We start from the raw sequence: 27,298 nt of genomic DNA on the forward strand, positions 1-27,298 counted from the left end.
GTACTAGCACACTGGTGTTGGGCTGAGTCTGGATCACAGTTTTTTCATTTCTCTTTATCCCTCTCACTTCTTTTCTTTTTATAGAAAAAGCCACAGTTCTCTCATGATTTTCTTTTGTTATAACACCCACCTATAGCACTGATACTAATTTTATTCCCAACATCACACATTCTAAATCCTGACTCAGTGTCCCAGTCTCCATACCATGAAACTGGTACAAAAATCACGAGAATTTATAAATAAAACACATTTGGGGATCTAGTTATTTGGTTTTTGGTTCTCGAACCTGTGGGGCACTCTCAAAATACCTTTTTAATTTTCCTTTCTGAACCTCAGGAGCAAGAACATAATGAATTTCTCCCATGCTCCCACGACTCCAGGCTGTGAGGCTTCAATGAAAATCTCCAATTATTGTGCGAATTATGATGAAGTCTCTAGAGGTGGCAACAGTGACACTGAAGGCTCTCTCTGTCATCTGTGACACCCTACATCTCCCACAGACCTATGTCATGTACCATTGTCCCTTCTGTCCCTTGTTCTCTGTCCCCTTCACTGCTGCTGCCAGCACAGGTTCCCTCAGGGCCTCTCCTGGCCACCTCCCTGGTCCACCTCCACTTGTTGCTCCAATGCCTTCCCACCTTCTTCCTTTCTTCTCTCCCTTTCTGTGTTATTCTTCTCTTGCCCTTTTCTCCAGCATCTTTCCCTAAATTACCCCTGTTGTCCCCAACACCTGGCAAGTGCCCCTACTGCCTGCGCTCCTCCAGTGTGCTCCAGGCCCAGCAGCGCCCAGGGCCAGGCCATGCCCAGGTGCAGTCTCACAACACCACGGGTCTCGGCCCACCCTGGGTCTGCCGTGTGGCTTCCTGCTGGCTCTTCTCCCTTCAGCCTAGCCCTGAGGGGTGTTGCAAAGGCCAGGCTCAGAAAAGGCCACGGGAGGAGAAAATCTGACTGTGCTCAAAAGGCCTGGGGGGCAGTTCAGGAAAATCAGCCCTGGCCAGAAGGAAATACCTGCCCGGAGACCTCGCTGCAGGGAGGTGGCACAGCGGAGACCTACCTGTATAACGCGGAGGCTGCTCTCTTCAGCCCTTTAGGTCTGTTGGGTTTGGGCTCCCCGGCCATGTTGATATCTGCAATGAACAAAGCTGCAGCATTACACGGCTGTGGCCAGCGGATCAAGGCAAGGTCAGACAGACCCACTGCACTCCTGTCTGTCTTCAGCTGGTCCCTGCCAGGCACGCATTCCCGTACTTAGCCAGCCTCTCCCTTTTCTTTTACAAAACTTCTAAGCACTTATTTTCAAAGTCAAGCTCCCCAGACACGATCTAACCCGTGTACACAAATTCAGGGCAGGCTTTCCAGGAGAACTCAGCGCTGTTGTGATAAGGCAGAGACTACAGAAAACTGCTGCATGCTGCTAACTGGTAGTTATGATTTACCCCTTGCTCCTTCTAGAATAAAAAATGAATGTTAAGGACAAGCCACCCAGGCATGGCTTTGGACTGGGCTGCATTAAAAGGTGCACAGAGTGCAGGTGCACGCCTGCAGGCACCCCAGTTGATCTTGCGGGCACGTCTTCAATGAGGGAAGGTGAGAATGAGCCGCTCTAATCTGCGGAGGAAATTCCTCTCCTCGGCTTCACTGTCAAATGTGCTTTTGACGTGAGAATAAAGAGGCAGAGCCAATTTCATGCAGCCTGCAAAGAGCCTGGCAATCCAGTGCTGAGAGTGACCACGGGTCAGCCTCTGTATAAGTGCCTCTGGGCACGGCAGATTCAAGCACAGGAGGCTGGATGTCCTCAGGTAGCCCAGGAGTACCGCCTGCACGGGGCTGGGCATGGGCTGCCCCACAGCACTGGTGCAGGTCTGTGTGCTCAGCCAGCACGGGCTGCAGCCTCTGAGGTGGACTTGAGGACGTACACCTGGGGCTCAGGGCTTGTGGAGCTGACACTGCCAGCTGGGGGATTTAAGTTCTCACCTCTTCAGGACTTGCAGGATGTGCTGTGAAACTCAACAGCTTTACATCCCAGTCCTACCAGTCACTGCCTTTTTCACGCTGCATGAAGTGAGCACAGGACTTCTTGGGGAAATAATGGGGCCCAGCTGGGCTGCTCACCATCAAAATAAACAGCTGGCAAAGTGACCAGAAGTAAGTGCTCATTTTCTTTGCGGCCTTTCACCCTTCATCCTTCACCCAGAAGAGTGTTGAGCCTGAACAGGGACGTGCATGGAGACAGGACAGCTCTGTGGGCAGCTGCTGCCAGTGTGGGCCTGTTGGAGCAATGCAGTGCTTTTGGCAACGCTATAAAGGAAGAGAGGAATAAACTCTTCTTTGGTGCATCCCAGAACACATCCCTGTTCAGCTCCAGTTCCCCCGCTGTGAACCCTTTCTGCTGTCAGGGTGCATCTTGCCAGCTGCCAGTCACTTTTCTTGCACAACGGAGAGCTGATGACAGCTCCATGCTGATCAACACCCTTCAAGGGAGACGCAGCGGAAGCCCAACGGTGGATAATGACAACAATTAGCTCAATTTGTTGGTACGCGCTGCCAGAAATAGCACTACAGAGCCTTCATCAGGGCATGCAGTCAGAGCAGGAAATCTGTACTTTCAACCCGTAGTGGTGATGAGAAGTAAGATCCCCCAGGACTCCCTTGACAGGGAACAAGGAGAGACAAGAGCTCAGCATGCACACCAGCCTGGACAGATTTTGCAACCCATTGCCATTCTGGCTCCCTCCTCAGCATTGCTGTATCCATCTGTTCAGCCCATGGTGGTGTATGTCCCCCCTGCTCATAACCAGGCATCTCTGCCCACACTGAAAGCGGAGGTGGCAGGGCGAGCTTACTGGTGTGGATCCAGATTCCAGTGCAGAGCTCCCCCACTGAAATGGTGATGGGCTCCTGCAGTGGCTGGGCTGTCCACAGAGGTAGCCAGGAACTGCCTGGCAAAGCAGTCCGTGACCCAGGATGGGCTACAGACGTGGCTTCCAGACACCTCCATTTCATGATGCATCTTGCTGATCAGTTAAAATGGAAGCCTGACAGCTCGCCTGTCCGCTGACCAAGGAAGAAGAATCAAAATGAAAAGATGGAACAAATGCTACTAGACCACCTAGCTTGAGAGCTGACCTTATGTGGGAGGAGACAGCTAGAAAGACAAGCTGCTGCCTTGCTCATTTGTTCTGCCATGGCACCAGAGGTGGCAGGGAGACTGCCGCTGGTGCTCGGGAGCAGGAGCCACTGAGAGCCACAGCCCTCCACCTGAGGGGCTCTGCAAATCCCGGCTTTTCTACAGCCTGTTTGAAGGGGTTGCAGGAGCCCTAAGGGGAAGCTGGGTGGAATACGTCCTCCTTGGATTATGCAAACTGTGCCATGTAGTGCCAGCAGAACCGGGACACCACAGCTGGGGCCTGGTGTGCAGGAGTGGCTCTGGCTTTGGGTGGGGATGCTGTCCTGCCGAGGGACCTGCTGACAGTGGGGACAGGAGGCACTGCAGCACGCCGCTGCCCCAGTACCCAGTGGGGGTGCTTTGCCCCTGCACCGGGCACTGTGCTGAGTGTGTGGGTGGTGACTCCCCACGCAGGATGCCATGCGATGGTTTGTGCCTGCACTGGATGGAGCTGGAAAGGGACATCAGTTCCAACAGCCGTGGTGTCACAGCTCACGATGCACATCCAGAACCCTCCTTTTGAAGCTTGACAGTTCTGGTTGCATCCACAGGTTCTGGCTTGAAGATGCCTGCAAGGGCAGGAAGCAGGTGGGCTGGGAGGGCAGTCCTACCACGAGAAGAGGCAGGGGCAGCCTCTTCAGCAATGTGCCTACTGTGCCCCCTGTCTGTCTGATCCCATCCTTCCTCTCCAGATCAGCACAGACTATGGGGCTGTGACTGCCTCTTTCTGTGCCTTCTTTCACGGTACACTTTCAGAGGCATCTCTCTCTTCAGCATGGTGCCCACGTGCTGTCTGCCTCCCAGCTGCCCTGCTGGCATCTGACCCGAGTGCCACGAGAGCTCCTTGGCTCCCTGGCACCTTGCTCTCGTGCCGACCAGCCCCGTGCACGTGGACAATGTCTGGGCTGGAACAGTCGGCACACTGCTCCTCACCTCAGCCCAGCTTTGTGCTTACGGGAAGAGAAGTGAAGAAAAGTTTCTGGTATTTGAATAAACCATGGATGGAAACAGCACACTGGCTTTAAAGACCAGACTGAGCACGTAACATCTTTCTGACTGCTGTGCTGGAAGCAGAGTGGGAATGGGCTGCAAATCGCTTTCCTGATTGTCCAGTGACCACTGCCTGCAGCAGGCTTGGAAATAACAAATTTTCATTAAAAATACTGTCTTCAGTTCCAATTCTCAGCTTAGAGCTGGTGACAAGGGCTTCTCAGCATGTGACCCTTCAGAGCAATCTGCAAAATAATGATGCAGCTGGGAGCAGTTGGGGCGGTTTTGTTTGTTATTTCTTATCACACAGCAGCACAGAGGAGAGACTGTCACATATCGGGTGGGGAGAGAGTTACCTCAGTTAACATCAGCTGGCTAAAGCTAGTCTGTGATAGTCCAAGTGAGATTATTGCCTCTTTTGACAGGCTAAGGCTAAGGCTGGTACCTCCATCCCAACCTCAGCCGGGCCCAAACCCAGAGGTGTCTGTCTCTGCTGACCACAGAGGATGCCCCGGTAATGGGACACGATGAGACACCTGGCTTTTGAATGGTGAAAGAAGGGGAGATGAAGTCTCTTGTCATGGTAGGGGAACCCATACAGGTGCTGTGGTGCTGTCATTTCGGTCAAGGCACCCTGAAATTAAGGGTTCCACACCAGCGTCTTCAGGGCTGGGCTTTTATCTGGAGCCCCCACTGCCTCTCCTAAGCCCAGGCAGTGCTGTGGTCACAGCCCTGTGGGTGCTGGTGTGCCCCGTGGCCAGGACCAGCCTCACAGTGCCTGCCACCCCTGCGGGGCCCAGGAACCTCCATCAAGTCCCCGTTGAGCTGTGCTGTAGGACAGCTTTGTTGCTGCTCTCCAGCTCTGTCACAGCCCCGCCTGTGCCTGCTGGGTCACTGGGGGTTGTCTCCAACCCCCTGACCAGCACCAGACCTGACCCTGACCTGCAGCTCAATGTCCCAGCTTGACCTTGGACCGGCCATCCCTCGACCATCCTTCAGGGCTCAGCCCGTCCTTGTTGCACCTGGACACCTACAAATTTTTAGGAACGACTTACCCAGCGTCTGGCCAGCGAGCACGCGCCCGTTCTCGCCCAGGACCGCGGCGCGTGCGTGCCTCTCATTGGAGTACTGTACGAAGGCATAGCCCTTGTGAACAGAGCAGCCCACCACTCGTCCGTACTTGGAGAAAATGGTCTCCACATCCGACTTCTTGACCACGGCTGTATTGAGATTGCCAATGAAGACTCTGGAGTTGATGGACTTGGGGTCATTCTTGTTCGTGATGTTGCTTGTCTGCACCTTCAATGACATCTTGAACACCTGAATGAACAAACAGGGAGTCAGGGAGGTGTGCAAGTCTTACAAAGAGAGGTGGGGGGTAAATCTCTCAGCAAGCCTGGAGCAAGGGAACCAGCTCCTTGACTTCAGCTGGTCTCTGGAGACCTCTCTGTGCTGGGGAGGGGACTCTGTCACACACAGAACTCAATGGAAATAAATGTATTTATCAGGCTGATCCTCGGAGCTCAAGCTGGTTGCTCCTGGGGGAACAAACCAGCATTTAAATACATTTTACATCCAAATATAAGGTTTAATGCTATTAAAGGAAAGCTTTTACCTGCCTATACTTAATAACAACTCAAGGACTGCTCTTTTTAAAGCAGTCTGCATTCAGCACTTATGCTCGTGCCCAGCTCCTGTGGCTGCCCTCTGCTCAGCACCCCGGCGCAGGCTGCGTCTTGCCGTGCACAAGGACAGCCCTGACCAGGGCTTCGTTCTCCTGGGTGCACACAAAGAGGTTTAAGTGGCGAAGGACCCCACGAGCTCCTGGCTGACACCTGGACTCTCGCATTGCTTCGAGCTGAATGCTGTGCGGACAGGAGGTGTCACTGTTAGCCTGGGAATCGCAGGCTGCCTGCTTGCTGCTGCTGCAACCCGCTTCCCCCAGCTGCAAGGCACTGCCCTCTGTGTTCCTTGCCTGGGGTGTTTCAGGGCAGCCCCCGAGGAAAGGCTTCTGTTCTCAGGAATAGAAGAGGAAGGGACAAGGCTGGGAACTGCGGTAAATCAAATCTGGTCTTGCTGCCTATCGGGCAGCTTGCTATTGTTGCCGCAGCCAAAATTACAGCTGTCCAAAGATATCAGTTTGATTTTCATCTCTCAGAAACAGAGGGGCTGTTTTGGGATCGCCGTTGAGCACTGCACACATATAGTGTGGTACTCACCCAGGAAAAGGGGGTGCAGAACTGGGGCAGGTACTGACTTTCCGAGGCACACCATGGTGCTGCTCTCCGCCAGGTCCCCCCAGCTCTTGCAGAGCCATCCTATCCCCTCCCAGGGACCCCAACATCTGGCCCAATGTGGGTCTTTGGCTCTCCAGGCTGAAGAATCGGGTTTGTCTGAGCTGCCTGCCCCAAGGCAGGGCCGGTGTCTGTCCCCCAGTCCTCACTGGGCACAGAGGCACTTTCTGACATGTGCTTTGCAGTTGCACCAGGACTTCCAAAGAACCCAAGTCCTCCTTTCCCTTCTCCTGCAAAGAACTTCTCCCATAGGACACGAACTCTCCAGCTGCTCCTGTCTCCCCCTAAACCTGCAGGAGGAGGGCAGGGGGTCACTATCCATGTCACCCCTTCACCAGCTGTGCCCCACTTTGGCTCCTCAGGTGACAGATGTCCTTCTGAAGGACTGCTCAGCTACTGGCCCCTTGGGACATCTGGACAGGCTGCTTCTTCCTATGGTCCATGCTACCTGATGGCATTTCTATGCAGACACACAAGCATCAGTGTTTTAGGGCTTGTCACCGCTAGCTCTCCACCTCAGGATCTGCAGCTTCAATGAGACAACCGAGGAGAGCTGCCTGACCCAGAAGGTGCCTGCAGCCCGACCCAGGCAGACAGGGAGATGGTTAATGCTGATTGCAGTCACTGGCTCTATCTGGACACGCTGGGGCTGCCAGACCTCTGCCTTTTTGCTTCTCAGAGCACAAAGGACCAGGCACTCAGTTCCTCTCATCGGTTAAAGCCAGACCCTACAGGGCGCTGGGGACGCCTGGCAGGGCAGATGCTCCATGCGGAGCAGGGGAGGATGTGACCGTGCAATAAATCTTACCCAGCTCTCACCCCCGTGATTCTATTAACCTGCCACTGGAGCTGGAAATGATCTCTCTGCTAAATCCAAGTGAAAAAAAAAAAAAAAAAAAAAAAAAAGGTGGAGCCTGGCTCATTTAATTTTCCTTTTCACCCTTACAGATTACAATAGCCAGAGACTTTTATTGTATCATTTTTAAAACCATTCCTAGCAGACACAGTGCTCCCCAAAACCCTGGAAATAATAACTAAGAACAGGATTTTTTTTTTTTCCCTAGGAAATTTCCGTACTGACCCCCTGGGACAGCTGAGGCTGTGAGGGACCTTCAGGAGCCTGCACACGCAGAGGGTGCCCATGCCCTGGTAGCCCCGGACATTCTTGCTTCCCAAGGATGTGCCCAACCCGCTGAGCATCCCTGACTCTCCCTGTCCCATGGTATCAGCAATGTCACAGGGCACTGGCATCCTCATTTAACTTTACTCTCGGTGACTCCCTTTGCTGCTGTTCCCATATTTCTGCCTCAGAGCGGCTCTGCCCTGGTGTGTGGTCTCCAGAGCTCTCAACCTCACACCATCCTCACTTGTCTGGCAGAGATTATGCAAGTCCCCAACCCCTTCTGATAGCCGCCCATGACCCCTGTGTGCTGAAGCTACATCCAAGCCCTGCAGAGCCAGCAGCACTGTGCTGGGACGCCCCTGCCCTGCTGCAGCTTGCTGTGGCACCCGGGGCTCCCACTTGAGAAACCACAACAAATTCTGGGTGCCTTTAGGACCTGCTGTTAAAGCCTGTCTCTCGGTCTCCTGTGTGATCTCCCTGCAACAGCGTCTCTGAAGCTGCCCTCGTCTGGGTTGTGATGGCAAGAATGCGCATTTGCATCTTCCAGCTTCAATGCTAAACAACCCAAAAATACAGCCCTGGCTCTCAACACCTCCTTTCCGCACCCCAGCCAGTTTTAAGCTGCTATCCCAAACCCCAGCTTAGGGAAACCCCTAAAGCTGCGGTAAGCCCAAACATTTCCCAAATTGTGGCGAGCCCAGAAGTGGGTTATTTGCATCTGTCTGATCTCTGCCCAGCTGTTTGCAGCTGTAAACTCCAATTACATCAGTGCTGAGCTGCTTAAGCTGGCGTGGGAGGGATGTGGGTTAAGCTGCCTCCGTGCAAAGGGAGCGCAGAACAGAAAGGTCTGGTGGGAGGTAAATCAGGGTAAATCAGGGTAAATCAGGGCTTTTCCTCTCAAATTTAGAGGGCTGCCTCCTCTCAACGGGAGCAACATGATTCGGCTCTGCTGCTGCCAGTGGATCTGGTCCACACTTTTTGTTTTCTCTAAAAACAAAGGAGCTGGATGAGGATGTTTCTCAGGTGGGCACTCAGGTATCATATGTATCTTCACTTTGAGGAGGGATAAATTACCAGGAACAACAACCCTGACATCTCCATGAAGGTGAGACATGACCCCCCCCCCTCCCTTTTACAGGCAGGAACCAGGTAACCCAGTGACTTGAGAGACCCCTGAAGCCCTTGTGAAGCCTCCAGCTCCCACCCCGAAGTGGTGGCAAGATTGTGCCCCCACTCCCAGGTCTGAGGCCTTCGTGTCTTCAGCCCAAATTCCTCAAGCACCTTCCTCATCCTGCAGTCACGCTCCAGAGGGTGCCAGTGGTGAAGAGGGTCACTGCAGCACCCACAGGTGCTCCCCGTGGGGCCTCGGTTTCAGAAGGATCCATGGCAGCATCTGACAAACAGCGGGGCAGGGACAGCAGATGGCAAACTGAAGGTCAGGCCAGGTCAGCCCCCGTCCAAGGACATCCTGGCGTTTAACAGGCTGGTGCCAGGCACTCTCCTGCGGCCCTCACACAACACCAGCACTCCCGGAGAAACCTGCCCCCTTTGCCTTTCCTGTCCCACTCATTTGTAGCGTCTTCATGCATGCAACATTCACCTTGCACCATTCATCGCCCCTCTTACCGTAACAACCAAAATTTCATCCCCGTTTGCTCACCAAAGGCATCAAATTCCAGCCACCAGGTATTGACACGCCACGCTCCCCCTGCCTGCACACTGTGCCCGGATGGCAGCAGTGCCACAAGGCATATCTCGGCTCTCCCGTGCAGTTCAGCACTGTGCAGGGTCTCCTCGAGCTACTGCCTCTTTGATAAGAGGTGCCTCTTATCTCCTCGAGATACTGTCTCTTTTGATACTGTCTCTCCTGGAAAGAGTCCAGGGGAGGGCCACAAAGATGATTCAGGGCCTGCAGCAGCTCCCCTGTGAGGAGAGGCTGAGACCTGGGGCTGGTCAGCCTGGAGAAGAGGACTGAGGGGGGATCTCATCGATGTGTATAAATACCTGAGGGGTGGGAGACAGAGGGATTTGGCCAACCTCTTCTCAGTGGTCTGTGGGCACAGGACAAGGGGCGATGGCCACAAAACAGAGCCCAGGCAGCTCCGCACCAACATGCCAAAGAAATTCTGCATGGTGAGGGTGCCGGAGCGCTGGGACAGGCTGCCCAGGGAGGCTGGGGGGTCTCCTTCTCTGGAGATATTCACGGCCTGGCTGGGCACCTCCCTGGGCAGCCTGCTCTAGGGAACTGCTTTGGTGGGGGGCTGGTGATCTCTGGAGGTCCCTTCCAACCCCTACAGCTCTGTGATTCTGTGATAATGCCATGTAAAAACCCGCAGGAGCCCCTGCAGAGCATCTTGGCAATGTCTCTGATTAGAAAAATACGTACAACAGAGACAAGTACCACTGGTGATATATGAGTATTCTAATAACTACAGCTGTCTTCAGGGGATGCATTTTCACAGCTATTATTTTACTCTTCCTCCCCCAGCTCCGGACTGCAACAACCCAGATCTGAGTCACAAAGGAGAGTAAGAAAAAAAAAAACAAGAAAAAAAAAAAAACTTGCAGTGATACTTGTCACTTGGACATAGGTAAATCAAACCTTCAGCTGTAGACCTCAAAGGAAACAGAGCAAACGTTAGTATGAATCTCTCTGTTCTCTGGAAGGGAAACTGAGGGACGGTTTCCTTCCAGTTACTGAGGAACACTGGCAGTCTCAGTAGACCTTGCAGTTTTGCTGAGAAGTCCCTGACATTTGCTGTTTTGCTTAGAGCTTCAGCTGCCAGCTTCATGTGATGATGTGAAATCCCACAGATGCATCTTTTTGCACCCATGGCTGCGGGTCCCTGGCCGTGCTCCCTTCCCCTCCCCGCAACATGACCCTACCAAAAATCCCCACGGAGTCAACACCTGACTCCGCATGGCACAAGGAACCTTTCAGCTGCTGCCAGGCTAAGCAAAATAATAAACCTTAAAAATAAACACAGTAAAATACAGTAAAATAAAATACAGTAAAATAAAATACAGTAAAATAATAAAAATACAAAAATAAAATAAAATAAAATAAAATAAAATAAAATAAAATAAAATAAAATAAAATAAAATAAAATAAAATAAAATAAAATAAAATAAAATAAAATAAATATAACCCCCAAAGCCCCAGGAGCCCTGGTGCAGTTTCTGGGGGTCACAGCGATGGGGACTGCCTGGGTCACCCATGGAGCCCCTGGGCCAGACACTGCTGCATTCAGGGTACGTGGTGCCACCAGCAGCATCCCCTCCCCGTTCTCCTCACGTCCTAGGAAAGAGCCCAGCTGGAAGCGATGTCACGGTCCCCACTGCCGCTCATGTTCAAGAATCCCTTAAAGATATTGATATTCAATCCGGTAGCGGCCCAAGGCCAGAGCTGGTTTACTTGATAAGCCATTTTTCCTTCCTGCTTTAAGTGCCTTGCTGCACAGATTAGCTGTTTAATTGAGAGCCAGGTGTCTAAAAACCCCAGAGGCCTTCGTCTTAGTGATGAACTGTCAGAGAAGAAGGCGGTGAAGAAAAACAAGCAAGCCCCACCACTCTCTCTTTGCAGAAAGCTCTCTTTATTTGTGTGACGGCGACACGCAGGCAGGCTGTTATTTTCCTCTTATCACGCTTGTTCACAAAACGGGAAACACGGTTTTTCATCCTGTCCCTGGCTCCGTCCAAGTTTCCTCAACTTGGTGACTTTGTGCTCGGAGCCAGGTGACGAACGAGGTCCTGCAGAGACCTCGGGGAGGGGGTGCGGGCAAAGCTGCTCCTTGCATTGCTGCCGCAGCCCCCGGCTCTGGGAAATGTTGGTGTTTTGGGGTGCCCCGGCCAGCCAGAGGGTCCCCAGCACCAGATCTGAGGGCTGGAGGCGGCGTGTCCCCAAATCCTCCATCTCCCTTGCTGGAGGAAGCCACAGCTGTGCAGCTCAGGTCTCTGTGCATCCCCTGTAGGTTCACACGGGACACAACCCAACTCTGCACCACCTTTCAAGGGTTACCTCCCTGCTTCCATCCCAAACCATTAACACCCATACCCCTTACTGGCACGGAGCCCCTGCATTATTATTTCTGGGGAGAAGCAGGGCCATTGACCCACCCCAGCACCAACAAGCTGGGGCAGATGTTGCACAGCGATGGAGCCAATTCTGACTCAGACAGCCCTTCTTGTACCTGAAGAGCAGTTTTAAAAAGAAATGTGGCCTGCTGCAAGATGCGGGGACTCCACTGATTGCCTTGGCACAGACCCATCAATAGCACAGAAATGCAGATGCATCTAAAAGTAAACTCGCTGCTGCCCCTGGTGCCAATCATTCCTCCCCCGAGACCTGGGAGTAATTTGCTGTGAGTCCCCACACACCGGAGCCGAGCTCCGAAGCACTGGTTTAATAACTATCACAAGCCCTGCAATCTTTTTAATAGCGTCTGAGTCCCCAGCAGCTCTTCCATGGAGATCCAGAGGGTCTCAGCCTTTCTCCTGGAGAGTAGAGTTCCCCTTTGTACCATCGTGTGGTTCAATAAATAGAATGAACTGGAAATATACCAGTCCTCGGGTTTTCTGGGGAAAAATAGCTTTGATTCTCCCACATGTGATTGTTACGGGACCAGGAGGTTATTAAAAGAAGGGGGTAAACAAAGATGTCAAGTTATTGCACTAGTTCTTCTGGACCAAGGTTGCTGCCTTTGGGGAAATCTCTGCTATTCCGAGCGAGCTGGGAGGGCGAAAAGCTGGTGATCAGCTCGGTGGGTTGGGTTATGGACTGGTGTGCTGGGAAGCTGCCGGTTCCCTTTGCAAGATGGAGAAGGCACTGAAGACAAAGGAGCCCACCCTACATCCTCCCTGTCCCCTGGCACGCGAGGTGTTTTTGCTGGAGGACGTCAGCAGTGAATAGCTCTTTGCTCTCCACCAAGCTCTCAGGACTGAACTGACAGGGTGGGCGAGGGGCAGGCAGCTGCTACCTGCCCTCCATCTCCTTCATCCCTGCTTAGATGGAAGCTGCATCCGCCCTGGGTGGTACAGAGGGAGACAAGAAGCTGCTGAGCAGGAGAGAGCCAAAACATCAGCTCAGTCTGATTCATTACAGCACATCTGTAGGAAAAATCATCAAGGGTGACACCATGATTTTGTAGAAGACCCCGAGTTCTGCAGGGCTCTGCCAGGAGGGGGTGACTGTCCCGCTGTCCCACCTTGCTGTAGGTGCACCGGGAACTTTTACGTTGGTGCGTCCTCTCCTGGAGCTGCCCTGGGGCTGGCACAGCTGCAGCACTCTGCAGTAATTACGTGCACGTTCATGTCACCTCTAACGAAGCAATGGTCAGCACAGGGATGTCTGAAGACTCCATCTGACCCCGAATTAACCAGAAATGGAGTTTGCTTTCCCAAATGGTCAGCATTTACTGCACTGAATCAGTTTCCTTAACCTCTCTGGTTCTGAGTGGTATCTCTGCAAATTTGGGGCCCACAGCAGCTGACACAGGGTGCTCCTGCCCAGATGCTGCGTGCACAGCAGCATGGACAGAATTAGCTGCTTTATAATCTTCCTTCAGCTATCAGTCTTGCTACGCAAAGAGCCTTCTTTTTAAATTTTTAATTAAAACAACAAGCCATTTTGAACTGGAGAAATACTGCCAATCCTTTGAAAACATGGCCTGATTTAAATTTCAGTGCAACTGGCAAATCCCTCATAAAGGAGCAATAAATAATCAGTAGCTGTTTTAATAAGTATTTAATGAGTTGTTAAACTACAATGGTTACAAAGTCTATCAGGTCAGCATGCAGTTCATAGCTGTGGCTCGTAACCATCTGTCCTACATAGAATTCATGCCTATGGAAAGCTTAAAAATCTGTTTGTCAGGGTCTTAAATCCTGGTAAGTGGGAAAAAGGCATGACCTACGGCTCGAAACCCTGAGATGAATCCAAGTGCAGCAGCACCAGCCCTGCCCACGTGTCTGCTCATCCCCTTGCTGAAGCCAAGCCGGGTGCAGGTGGCCATGGCCGTGCTGGAGCCAGTGGGCTCCTGTGGGCAGGGCACGGCTCCCCCCGGCGAGCACCTAACCCTAGGTAAGCTCAGAAGCTGAGCACATGGACCTGCTCCTCGTCTTGTGCTCATGATGCTTGGCCTTTACACCAGGCTGCTGATCTGTGCTGGCTTTGGAAGCAGTGCTGTCGCCCACCTGCTTGGCAAAGCGAGGGGCATCCAACAGCCCCCTGCCCCTCAATCCTGCCCCTCAGGTCTGAGCTCAAGCCCTCTGAAGATAAAGCTGTCTGCTGGGCACTGCGCAGGATTGTCACAAAAGCAGAATTAAGGCTGGAGGCTGGCAGGTATCAGCCTCAGCAGGTTAAATTTGGGTTTCCACTCCCAAGCTAACAACGGTGCATTTAAAACATGAGAAGAGTCCTGACAGCATAACATCCCACTCCCCCCACCCAAAAATAAACAAACAAACAAAAAAATGCACACAAACCCAAACAACCAAAAAAAACCCCAAACCCTAAAACACACCATCAGTGCTGTGCTAGAAGCAAAGATTTGGGCATGTTCTGGAGCCTACACAGCCCAACCTACAGATTTCAACCTGTGAGACACAGCTCCTCAGCAGCTCTTTGTCTCCCTGAACGTGGGCTCCCCACTCACACCAAACTTTTCTGGGCTCTGCTTCTTCCATGGATATATTCTTTAAATGCAGGCATTTTTCTCCTTAAAAAAAAAAGAGTTCACACCATCCTTTGATTGCAGAATATGCAACAAGTAGACTTTTCAGGAGTCTCTGCTCCTAATCGTCTTGGGAATCTCTTGTGAACAGACTCACATTCTTTTTGACAGCAGCAAAATAAATTTTAAAGGTCAATTGAATCAGATAAGCCCAGTCTGGCAGCACTTGCAGATGCAGAATTCCATGGATAACATTTACGTTATGTTCAAGAACAGAAACAAAATTCTTTGGAGAAAAGAATCTTTAAAAGAAAAAAAGAAGAAGAAAATGAAAAGGAAACAGCAATTAAATAGAATGTCATCTGTAGTCCCACTGGTGCAAAACCTGATGATTACCTACTGGGCTATGGACAACAGTACATGTATTAATCTAATTAAAGTCCTTTTTTACAGGCATCTGAAGCCAGCTCATTAGTGTGTTACCGAGATGCTCATTAATGGCTGGCCATGACTAATTTCTTGAGAATTATACTTTAATTCTTTATCATTCACAGCCTAATGGGAAAACACAACGTTTCCATCCCCCTCTCCTCCACCTGCGCAGTGCAGACAGGTTCCCATCAGCAGCCTATTGACTTGATATTCCTTAATGAGCAGCCCCCCATCAGCCCAAATGTTGTTTTAACAGCAAATGATTTATGCATGAGGAAAGTGGGATCTTCAGCCAGAGAACTTTCTGGGAACTTCCTTAGCTTAACGAACTGGCACCATCGCTGCTGCTTTTTGTGGCTCTCTGCTGGCAGCTGAGAGGTTTCCTGCACAGGGAGGAGGACGCTTTGGCTGCAGAAGAGCTGCCTAACCCAAACCAGGAGCCAGGTGCTCAGGTCCTCAGCTCATCCCCCTCTGTCAGAGACCCAGAGCACCCCCTGGCTCCAGCACGGCCCCCCTGCATGGGGCAGGATGCTGCAGCACCCCCTTCGCTGCTTGCTCCTGTGTGGGGCACACATGGACCCTTACCCCAGGACAATGCTGAACTAGGGGGGAAATCTGGGCTGCAGGTGCGACCCCTAATGATAATTTAATCAACCACACAGCTCCTGAAGATGGGGCTTTGTTGATGCAACTGTCATTATTATTCACCACCACGCACAGCTGCTGCATGCGATGGCTCCTCCAGTGTGCAAATGCCCCATGATACGGGTCCTGCTCTCCCAGGACTGCCATGGGAATTAACACCGTTAGCACCACTGAGGCCAGGCACTTGCAGTGGGGGCAGCAGAGCCTGGGATGGGGAGCCTTAGGAGCTTAGAGCAAGAGCACGTTACGGGTCCTTGGCACACTAACCCTCTATTTTTCAGCAGCTGAGGTTTTTGACATATTCTTTTCCTCTCTCAGAGTCAATTATCAGCTGACTGCCTTTGAGAATTATTTCAGACACTCTAAATACTCAGAATGACACCAATGATTAAGACACATATCTCCGTACAGTCACTGGGACGTGGGCTCCTACTTCACTGGCAGTGGAATTTGCTGAAGTCCGTCTGTCTGAACGTGACATCGAAGGCTCAGAAGAGACTGGGGAGGCAGTGACACCCTCAGCCGAAGAAAAGCATCTCAGATGGGAGACATAAGTGGCATCCTGCAGCCAGCGGTGACAGGGAGACCTGAAAAGCAACTGAGCTGTTTGGGGTGAAAGCTATGGTAAGACCTATGTTGGCTACCATGACCTTTTCTCCTGAAAAATAAAAAATCCTGCTCCCTGTCTACTCGTCTTTGCCTCTCCGGTTCTACACAGATGCACAGAGTCAAAGACAGCCGGGCTCTGTGGTGGGGACGCTCGCTGCCATGTGCCATGCTGCCCGCTGCATCTGCCTGCCTGATGCCTGCGGGCACTGATGGTCTGGCCACCTTCCCACTGGTGTCAGCGGGTCTGGGCCAGAGCTGGAGCTGAAGGCACGTCATTTGCTGCTCTAATTCTTCATCAATAACATCAGTAACATCATGCTACTGACAGATTCCCTCTTGTACACTGTGCTTATGGGTGATGGCTCAGGACCGCAGGGACTCTCAGCTCCCCACCGGTGCTGTCCTCACCCCTTCCCACCGCCGGCCCTGCTCCAGGCACCATCACCTGCCCCTTTGCAGCATTATGCTTCTGCAAGGGGGGTTAAAAACACAGACCCCTTCTTTAGTAATGCAGGAAGATTAGTAACCCATCATTGTTTGTTGATTACGGTCATCCTTTCCTATAAATGAAGTTTAAAAGTCATTAAAAGATTTGTCAGCTGTGACTTATGAGCCCTTCTTGCTGCAGGGGAGTGAAGCAATGACAAATGCCCTCCACCACTGTATCATCTGTTATGTGTTAGAAGTTGCTGTGTTCCAATTACCAGGGACCCACTGAATCTGTAAACGAAAAGCAACTCAAATATCCTACGCAGCTGCCGGGACCATTAGTCAGAGCTGGCGGCTTTCACTGCGCAGCATCAGACTGAGAGGGAGTTAGCAATAAATAACACTTTGCATGTGTGCAGGGCATCGCTGGCTACCGCACGTGCCTTTATCAATGTTAATGATGCCTTTTGCCTGCTTCTGGGGAGCAGGGCAATTCCTGGCTTCCCAAGCAGAAGACAGGTTGATGGGCTGCAGGGTCTTAGGCCCCTGGGAAATGACCAGATAGCACGTCAGATAGTCCACCCAAAAGTAAATAAAAAATTACCAGCATGTTTTTTTTTGTTTGTTTTTTTTGCTTGCAGCATAGTGGCAATGGGTACAGCCAGTTCCAAGCCTTGTCTGCCACTTGCAACAAAGCATTTTGCCCTGGAGCAACCACTGAAGCCATGAGGGGCTCAGTGCTGTGCCCTGGGTGCCAGCAACCCCAGCGGGCAGCGGAGCCTGGCTTGCCTCACACCCTGCCTCGGGAAGCTGCTCCACCAGCCTTCTGGGGGGTCTGGGAGGCTGTTCCTGCTTCCCATGTCCACTTTGCCCTGTTTCACTCACATAACGGAGCACCTATCCACAGAAACACTGGCCTGTAGCGCTGGGACCAGTTATGGCCCTGCTGGGGGGTGGAGCACAAGTCCACATAAAGCCCACCTGCACGTCAGGACAGCATCAGGGGGAGGAACGTGAAGCACAGTCTGTGCTTGCTGAGAGAGCAGCCACCTCACTGTGCACAGTACAGACGTACACCCAGTTTTGGGTGCAGGACACTGGGCCACCTTTCCTGTCCTGTCCTGGCCCCATGTCTCTGCTCTGGGATGGGGGCACTGCTCCCCGCAGCCCACCCTGATGGAGGGGCAGGGACCAAGGCTGGCCGCCAGCCCTCTCCAGCTCCATGGAAATGCTGTAGCTCCTTTACAACACGGGCTGCTCACCTTGCCCTTCTCAGGGGACGCTGGACAGCTTTCCTGCAGCAGACGAGCACTCTTTCTGCCCCCACCTTGCAGAGCTCCCAAATACTCTGGAGAAGTCAGGACCAAGCTCCTGGTCCCTGACCACCCAGGGTGGGAGAAGCTCCCTGGGCCTCACAAGTGTCCTCCCTCTAGCCCACCCTGGGGGCCAGGCCCGGTGCATGGTTTACACGCCAAGCTGGGACCTACCAGGATGAGAGCAGGCCTTGGATCGAGATCCGAGCCGGGAAGGCCACACAGCAGATGTCACCGAAACACCTGGGTGATGCAGGGGGAATGACATCGAGCCTCTTGTTAACACAACAGCTTATAAAATCAATTAGATCACATTACATGCCAATTTGGTCCTCATCAAACTTAACCTCCTCTGTGAGAGGGGTAATGGTCCGTGGCAGTTTACTGCCTATTTGGCTTTAATTTGTTGGGCACGGTGGAAGGAGCATCGCAATGGCTGAGCTTGTTTTCCCAGGCAGCAAAGCCTCTTCCTGGCCTTGAGAAGAGGGGGAGCACCACTTGGACACTGTACTAGCAGGCAGGTATGGATGCCTGACTCCTGGGTTAAGGCCCAGCTGTCCCTCACAGCTCCCTCCACATCAGCAAGGAGGTGGCTGGTGGCCCAGGGCAGGGGTAGGTGAAGGGACACCAGGATGGTGACCAGGCAGCTTGGTCCCTGTCACCAATAAGGGATGTACGGGGTGGCAAGATCTGACATCGCTCACCCTGACATCACTAGGTCAATCTAGTAAAATCTAAGATTCTTCCCAAGCTTTTCCCTACTTGAGCCCATCGGAGGTGTCCTGGAGTGACACCAGAGCAGGGTCGTGGTGCTGCGGATGTGACTTGGTCATGGGGATGTCATGAAGGACCAGGCCACTGTGTTAGAAACTCTCTGTCCTGCATCTGGCAGTGGCCAACACCTAACCACCTCCCACACTGCCAGCAGAGAGGACCAATGTTCCTCCTGGTCTGGGCAACGAGCTGCCTTGGTGTCTCCTGGAGTGACTGGCTGATATCCACAAGGGTTGATGACCTTCCACGCACCCTCACTGCCCACGCACAATAGCAGGCAAGAATTTATCCTGCCCTGGGTAACACCCTATCCAATCTCACCTCCTGTGAGCAAACCGGCTGTCTGGGGCTCTACCATCCCCAACCCACAGATCTTTGGAGGCTTACTTGAGCCAGCACGACTCGAACATGCTGTTTGCTTTCCTCAGTGCATAGGGAGGGCATCTCTGACTATCACCAAGAACTGTGAGCAGGAACACATCTGTCTGGACATGGCTGCTCCGCAACTACTCATTCATTGTAACAATAGTAGCCTTTGGAAAAGCAAAAGAAGAATGATTTCATTTTCATAAGCTTGAGTTCCCCCTGCCCTGCTTGGATGAGTTTGTCTGCATCACTCTCACCTCCCAGGGACACAGACACCATGAGACACCGTGCTGCTCCTACAGCAGCAAACACCAGGCATCGCCCAGATGCCAAAGGTTTGGACTTGGTTCTCGGATGCCCAGGGCTTGTTCCAGTCTGACAGTTGACAAAAGCCCCCAGGAAAAAGGCTAATGGCCCTAACAGATAACCCCTGGATGGCCAACCCCCACCTGCATCCCCCAGTCAGTGCTCCTGTGGAAGTGCTGGCTGAGCCGGGTGCTAAGCGTGCTGCCCTGTTGGGCCGGGCACTGCACCACAGCGAGGGAGTTCACCCTGTTCAGCCCTGTGTTGCCTTGTTTTTGGATGAGCTGAAGCTTGTGAAGTTAAATTGGGAATTCAGGATGGTTTGTGAAAGCTCCACGGCTGAGTGTGGGGGGGTGTCCGCCAGTCCCTCCTTTTCCACTTTTTAAGGGTGCTGGTTGTGCACAGACTGACATACCTGCCCCGAGCCACGAGACAGCCAAACCCTCGTGATACACAAATTGCCTTTGTCTGCCTCTGAGAATGGCAAGGGGAAGGTTTTGTAATTTTATGCATTTATATTTCATAGAAGAGTCTGAAACACGCCAACATCTCTCTACATCACCGGTTACTGCTTGGAACTCACTACTGCAGAACACCATCAGTAATTTCAATAGAGATGGAGAAATCAAGGATAATTCATTTTTAAGTGTTTTCCAACCTCTCATCCACCCCAAGACTTTAATTTTGATAGGCTGAAGTGATAGGTGTTTTATTCTTTGCAGCTGGAGTGTGTAATGGAAAAAGGGCAGTACTTGGCGTTCACGTTTCATGACTGTATTGGGAACCCACTGCTAACCAGCATTTTCTCCTGGCACCCGGTGATATTGTGAGACCTTCTGAGTTGATTTTGCTTAAGGTAACTCCCGCTGTGCATTTTCAGAGGAGAATAGCAAATACACCCTAAATACTTTGGCAGGAATAAAAATAAAATAAAGTTCACTTTAAAAACAAAATCTCATTTTAAAGCCAAAATAAGGAGGTGAGGAGGGAAAGACCAGCTCCTGAGCCCACAAGGTTGGCAAGAACCCTCCTCATCAGCTGGTGCAAGGCGGGTGATCTCTGTGAGCTTGGAAGAACCCTCTCTGGGTTTCTGGAAGAGGCAGGGTGGGCTCAGGAGACTTCACCAAGGTCATTTGCTGAATGTGTCAGCCCTTGGGGGTCTGCACTAGGCTGCCCCATGGTAATTGGTCCCATGCCGGTGGGAGTTGGTGCTTTGCATAACTGGCTGAGGATGTCCCAGCCCTGGGTACATTCTGCAGCTCCACGAGACCAGCACCCCGTGGGAGCCTTTGGGATGGACTCATTGTGAGCACAGCTGGACCGGAGATGTGATGGGGAGAAAAGCTGGCTTGCTTTCTGATACCTGCAGCTTCAGCTTTTATCACATCAGGCTATTTAAAACATTTTTTCCCCACAGAGTAGGAATTCACAAGCAGTGATGTTTATCTTTCTGGCTTTGCGGTGTCTTTTTTCATGGCCAGTTCACCTCTCGCTCCTGAGCATGGAGGACTAAATATCGCTGCAGCCATTAACTTAGTCCATATGGCTCAGATGTGCTTTGTCTCTGCAACTGGCTGCCAATCCAGGAGGCCAACTGAAACTGGGAGGTGGGCATACATGCCATCAGGGCTCTGCATTACGGGTGCTGATCATCCTTAATGTGAGGAGGTCGTAACCTTGGCCTCTGACGCACCCATGAGAACACCTCACACAGGAAAGCTGGGAGAAATCCCCTTTCTTTCACTCTCATTTTTAACCCCCCTATGCCCACATCTGCATAAAGAGGTTGCTTTTTTGGGATCAATATAAAGGCATGAAGATTTGATCATGGTTGCAAATCACCTTGATGAACAGAAACCTGTAAATGCAAATGATGACAGTGATAGCTGCTATATATAATGTCTTTAAGATAATTAATGTCAATCAACATACACATATGGAAAACTGATCTTGTCAAAGTATAGCAAGATCATTATCACGATAAGATCCTAAGTTGTTTGTAGAGTCAATAATAGTATCAATGTGATCAACTGAGACTTAAGTTGTTTGACTGGGGACATGTTTTTGTTGAGAAATCTGAGCACTACAACATCATCCTGGACTAAAATCCAGCTCAACTGAGAGGTCTCCATGTGAGAGGACACCAACAGCACGCAGCAGCTCCTGGTATCTCACCACAAGTGGGTTTTGCACCCAAGAGGTTTTCTGTCTTTGTTAATGATTTGCAGGAACACATTAAACCATCACTGCTGCTGTCTGCAGGTGAGACAAAACTGGGGAAAGCAGAAAATAATGAAGAGAGTGGGTCACAACCAAATGCACGGTGCCAGGAGTACAGCATGTGGGCAGGACTCACATGGTGAGGTGACCTGCTTTGGGAAGTAGAAAATTTGGAAAGTCTTTGTGGACCCCAAAGAGCTTATGAAGTGCTGGGGTGATCAGGCCAGGCAATGCTTTGAGGAGGCATCAATAATTCCGCTTTTGGCTCTGGTAGAATATTCCTAGGCAAAATCCAAAGCTGGCAAGGAAAACACAGACAGACTGGAGCCAGCTCAGGCATAAGAACTACTTAAGGACTGGAAAACTTTTTTTTTTTTTTTGACATCTCCAGAACAAAATTTCTGTAGCTGGACAAAGAGGATGTTCCATGATGACTTGACCAGGGGCTGTAAGTGCCATTATAAAGACCACAAACAGAAAGAGAATTTATCCATCAAATAGACAGAAATGCAACACGATCCATCAGCCCATAGTTGAAACTAGACAGGCCCAGATAACAAACCAAAAGTATAAATGCTTAACATTGTGGGTAATCAGCCTGAGAGACTACTTGTTTTGATAGTTTCTTTCATGTTTTTAAAACCAGATGGATTGTTCTCCTAAAAAAACTGCTACCACGTATTTGTTAGGTCAGTATGGGATTCAGGGCAGTCCCAGGACCTGAGTGGTCAGATGAAGGGATAATTTGATTTGATAAATTCATTCAGCACCTTATACATGACTGCTCATGCACATGCTGCATCTGTTTCCCTCCAGTACTTCTCCTCCCTTTGTCATCACCAGGACATGCTGGTGATCCAGCAGGAGGTGATCCTGTTGCCTTGCTATGGCTGATGTTGGTTTTACCACTTTACCTGGACCTGTAGTATCTACAAGAATGTGCCCTTGGCTGTCAAATTACACTTTAAAGCCAAGCTTCCCCATTTAAAGGATGCTCAGGTCCTACTTCAAATGTCTGTGAAGCTAAATCTACATTTTCATTCAATTTTTGACAGTCATTACTACAGATGAATCGTAATTTCAGTTCAGCACTACAACTGGGAAGGGAAGGGATGCTCGTGTTTTGTTGAGGTTTCAGTTCTCATCCAGCAGGAACAAAGAACTGTGTGTGTATTTTCAACTGCTCCTTTCCTGACTGATGAACCCTTCCGTGTGCCCACCTAGGGACTGTCACCCGCCACGTGCCAGCGCAGGCAGTCAGGACTGGCTTGGTGTGGGGAGCCTCCCAGGCAAACCTGCTTGGTGCAGCCTCAGCAGTACTACTGGGAAAGGAGACTGCTGAGCTTGTGATCCTTGCTCAGGCAAAATTCCCTGGAAGGTGGGACTCAGCTTTGCCAAAACAAAGATCCACCATTGCCAGACTGAGAGGCTGAGTGGTCTTATGCAGTCACCACGTCATTAAGCCATGGACTAGGCTTCCAGCATGTTAGTTGTCTGTCATTTTGAGCTTACTTGCCCATTTAGATAACAAAACACTTCTAGAACTTCCACTATTTACCTTTAATGAACCAGTTCAAATCTCAGGGAAACACACTTTAGCTGAATGAAGTGGAGATGGACAAATATAGACATTAAATAGGTGCAGGTATTAAATAGGTGTTTAGGCACCGCCCTTCCTTGATCTGCTTCAGCAGCTGGGCAATGTGTCACTGCAGAGTGACCAGGAGCACAGAGTAGGAGGGCATTACACAGGAATTTGATGAGATTTCCACACCTTTACACAGTTCCCTGCTGCCTGGACATCTCCTGACGAGAAAGATTAAAGGGATTAGAAGCTTACAAATGATGAGGCAGGAAAGTGAGGGGCTTTAGAAAATACCAAGGTCTTAATTTACAAGAGATGTTTGAAAAATGAATGGACTGAGGATTTTCTCCCACAGGGAAGTGGGAGAATTTACTCTGAAGTAAGGTTATTTGACCAATAAAGCGGTTTGCTCATCCCACGTGAAAGTACTAATGTATATTTTATGCAGTACGGAGACAAAGGCATCTCTCATTTGCTCTTGTACAAATTAGGTGAAGAGAGTGAACAGGGTTAGTAGGCTGGGTAGAATATGGTTATATGAACACAATGAATGAAGCACTGCTAGAATAAAGCTGGGAAACAAGTTTCCAGATGAGTAGTTCATTGACTAAAAATTAGATTTTGGGGTAGGCTAACAGCTACTGCCAAAACATGCAAGAAGCCTGATTACAAAATGAGTACTTGCAGAAGGAATAAAGTGCACTTATCTTATTTTCCCCTTTCCATCCTCCCCAGGCATGGATCTAGCAGAGGGGAATGGTCAGGGATAGGAGCCTCCTGCACAAGCTGGAAAATCCCTGCCTCAGGACCAGCTCCTGGAAGCAGCCCTCCTAAGGCTAACTTAATCATTAGAATGAGTCGGGTTGGAAAAGACTTCTAAGAACATCAAGTCCAACCATCCACCTAACGTTGAAAGTCCACTGCTAAACCATGTCCCTAAGCACCACATCCCCATATTTCTTAACTACCTCCAGGGACGGCAACCCCACCACCTCCCTGGGCAGCCCACTGCCATGCCTAGCCACCCCTCCCATGAAGAAACTCTTCCTGCCATCCGATCTAAACCTTCCCCTGGCACAACGTGAGGCCTTTGCCTCATGTCCTAGTGTTCCCACGAGGAGATGAGGCACACATCTGGAGACACACATTACCTCTGCCAGTAAAAACCACCTGAAGTCCAGATACTTTGGTGCACAGTAAACTCTGATGTGACATCAGAAGGGAAGGGAAAGTGGTGAAAGTTAGCAAGTGAGAAAGACCTGGCTATCTGTGATCAACCTTGTGCCGCTTCTCAACAGCTGACAGCGTGAGATGTTCAGATGTACTTTTTAAATGATTCAGGATTTTTGTTGTAATGCAGATACAGTCAGATTTTCACCAGAAAACCTCCCCATCCTCAACCTGGTTGATCCAGTCTTCCTCTGCCCACGTAGCTAACTCAGCATTTGCTAAAGTCTCCTCCTGGTGCAAACCACACGTAGGCAGTGTGCAACCTCGCCGAGGAGCCCTGATCGTCACGGATGGCACCAAAGCTCACGGCAGCAGCAGAGCTAAAGTGACTGCACCAACAATTCAGCCTTTGTTTTAAAGTAGCAACAGGAGTGCAGAGTCATATAAAATGTGACATAAAAAGAAATGTCTCCATGATTTTATGGTTGTGTCTACTAATTTTATGTAGTTCAGTCTTGCCTACTGTCATAAACCATAATGAAAATAGGCCCATGCCAGGGAGTATGAACTGGAGCATTAAACCCGTTAACCTATTTATATTTCAAAAACCCCATGCAAAGCTGTAAGAAATTAAGACAGATTGCTGCTGTTAATAGCATGTAATGGTTTCAGGTGTTCTGGCTAAATTTCAAAGACCCGGCTGCAAAACCCAAGAGGTGGGCAGCAGGCAGGGCTGCTCACCAGGGTCTCCAGTTCCCAACTGCCCACCAAGGGCCACAGGATTGCAGCAAGATTGTCCTCTGGTTCACTTCCCCATGCCACACACAAAGGGGCCCTATTTCCTAATCTGTCCTGCAGTTCACACCTGCAGAAAAAACAGTAATTATTCTAATCACATCCTAGCAGTGACAGCAGATAGCTCATTGCTCCTGGTCTCATTCTCTCATTACCTTAATTCTGGAGGTGGTGCAACTTTGCTGATATCCATGACTTGCCACTGATTTATTTCCTGGGCTGTCACTTACTGCTGTTTTCTAGAAGCCTCCAGCTTTCAGAAGGGACTTGGTGGCTCCAGGGGAGCCCAGCTCTGAAGGCAGTGGTCTCCACCCAGGGTACCGGGTGCTGTGGCTCCAGAGGAAGAGCATCCTGCACCCCACCACACCTAAGACCAAGTCGGGTGGCCATGTCTCAAGAGCTGGGCTAGAGCAGGGGAACAAATGTTGCTGGTTGAGCACAGAGTCCCATTCTCCAAGGGTTCAAGTCCTAGGGTGGCTTTCATGTGTCCCTGGGTGCAGGCCGGGGCCACACGCGCTGCCAGCAGCTCTCAGCCCGGCTCTGTGCTGAGAGCCAGCCTGAGCAGAGAAATGCAGAGAGGCTTTTCCCAGTAAGCAGTTCAGCCCAGAAGAGCTGCAGGAACAAGGCTGACACACCAACCTGAAGATCTGCCTTGCAGGAGAAGCCCTGGAAAGGGGATGGAGAACAGTGATGAGCTGGCTGAGCTGTGCAGCTGCTGGGGCTGCACCATCAGCTCCTGTCCCAGGGTCAACCTGCAAGAAAGTGCAAGACAGGACAGAGGCACCTGGGGGAGCATCAGCCTCCTCGCCAGGAGCTGGCAGGCACATCCACACCAGGCAGGGATGTCCTCCCCACTGCCCTGCAGCTCCGGAGATGTGCTGGCTCCCATATCAGTCGTCCTCACCCCTGCTTTATTCCCACTCTTGCCTTTTCCACTTATTTGCAAAACCCATGTAAAAGGCCAAAATGCTCCTGCTCAGGGCACCATCTCTGCAGGCTCTCATAGCAGCCACGGGGTGACTTAAGAGAGTGCTTTTAAAGCTTTCCAGGCCTTGGGTGAGATTTACAGAGCACTGGGTGTAGGAAAGTATTTATTGTGGAGAAGAGGCAACAGTGAACCTAGAGAGTGTGCGACGTGAAAAGGAAGGCAGCATGATTCATCAGCCAGGAAGAGCAAGACAACTTATCTGTTTTCTGCAATTCCACTTACAGCCAAGAAAAATGAGCCATCGTAACAGAAATTATGTGTGACAGGGAAGGACAAACCACTCTAATCAAAACAAGAGCAGTTCAGATAACTCCTGGAAGAACCCAGCCACAGGCGTCTGACTCCACTGGGGGATATTGGACCAGGAGGACGCTCCTGGCAGGACAGCAAGGCACAGATGGTGACACTGCACACCCTCACCTCCTCCAGGATGGATAAATAAGTATTCAGAAAGAAAGCAGGCAGGGGAGCACTCCAGCATACTGATTGCCTGGTGATAATGTTTTCTGGCTCTCTGATACAAAGCCAAGGCAATTTGAGTTAAACCAAAGCACAATAAATACATGAGAACTTCCCAGCCGTAAAGGCAGAAGAGGAGGGTGGGGAGTAAATAAGAAAGCAATGAAAACAAACGATAGTAGCACAAGTCAGTGAGAACAACGGGCTCCCAGAAATGCTTGAAGTGGTTCCTAAGGACAACGCTTTCATCCAGGTTCCTAATGCACTGCTTATTTTACTCAAGTGAAGTGTGTACCTTGGGGTCCACAGAAATACCATGAAGGCCCTCTCAAGTTAGCTGATTCCTAAGCAGCAGAGAAACGCCTTCTGCCACTGCTAGACACAACCACATCCCAGACCCAGATTTCTATCCAGGTTTCTATCTTCTTATGATGGAAGGAGATGACTGGACAGGTGAGGGTATGTTGGGAGTGCATGCCAACTTGAACTACATTTTCCTTAACTCCTGTTTGGATGCCAGTTAGTAGCCCCTGCTATAAAGTTTGCTTGGAGAACAGGTTCAGAGAAGAGGCAAAATCTAGGAGACAACTACCTAAAGAACAGTGCAGACCTTAATTCAGATCATGGAACAAAGACCCAGGCACCACCTGAGTCTAAATCACACTATTTGGAAAGGTCAGAGTGATCTGGATGCTGAAATTTGTACTTATGTTTCAAGTCTGTTTATTTTCAGCTATCCCAGAAACCAGCTGGGACCTCAGGCTGTTTGATTTTGCCTGGAGAAAGTGAAGAAGCGAGCAGACCACGCTTGCATCTCCTATTGCAAACGCTCTTTGATGCTTTCTTCACCTTTGCCCGTGACAAGGTACAAAAGCTGGAGTTGAGCCCTGACTCAACAGAGCCCTGAGTCCTTTTGCCATCTTAGACTGACGTGACTTGTCCATGTCCGCACAGTTCAGCTCTGAG

General features: G+C 50.7%; 1 protein-coding gene across 4 annotated transcripts in view; it reads right to left on the reverse strand.

The window, feature by feature from the left end:
- The window catches only part of RALY (RALY heterogeneous nuclear ribonucleoprotein), a 116,807-nt gene that overhangs the window by 14,524 nt on the left and 74,985 nt on the right, over positions 1-27,298 (reverse strand). For all 4 annotated transcript variants that reach the window (XM_038166238.2, XM_038166237.2, XM_038166240.2 and 1 more), the window contains 2 exons: positions 5,212-5,476; positions 1,055-1,127 (listed from right to left, as the gene is read on the reverse strand). In XM_038166238.2, the coding sequence (XP_038022166.1) occupies positions 1,055-1,127; positions 5,212-5,467 (329 nt within the window). In that variant the 5' untranslated portion in view covers positions 5,468-5,476. The remainder of the gene's footprint in view (positions 1-1,054; positions 1,128-5,211; positions 5,477-27,298) is intronic.

This window comes from Anas platyrhynchos, chromosome 21 (genome assembly GCF_047663525.1).
Source record: "Anas platyrhynchos isolate ZD024472 breed Pekin duck chromosome 21, IASCAAS_PekinDuck_T2T, whole genome shotgun sequence".
In the NCBI taxonomy this organism is placed as follows: domain Eukaryota; kingdom Metazoa; phylum Chordata; class Aves; order Anseriformes; family Anatidae; genus Anas; species Anas platyrhynchos.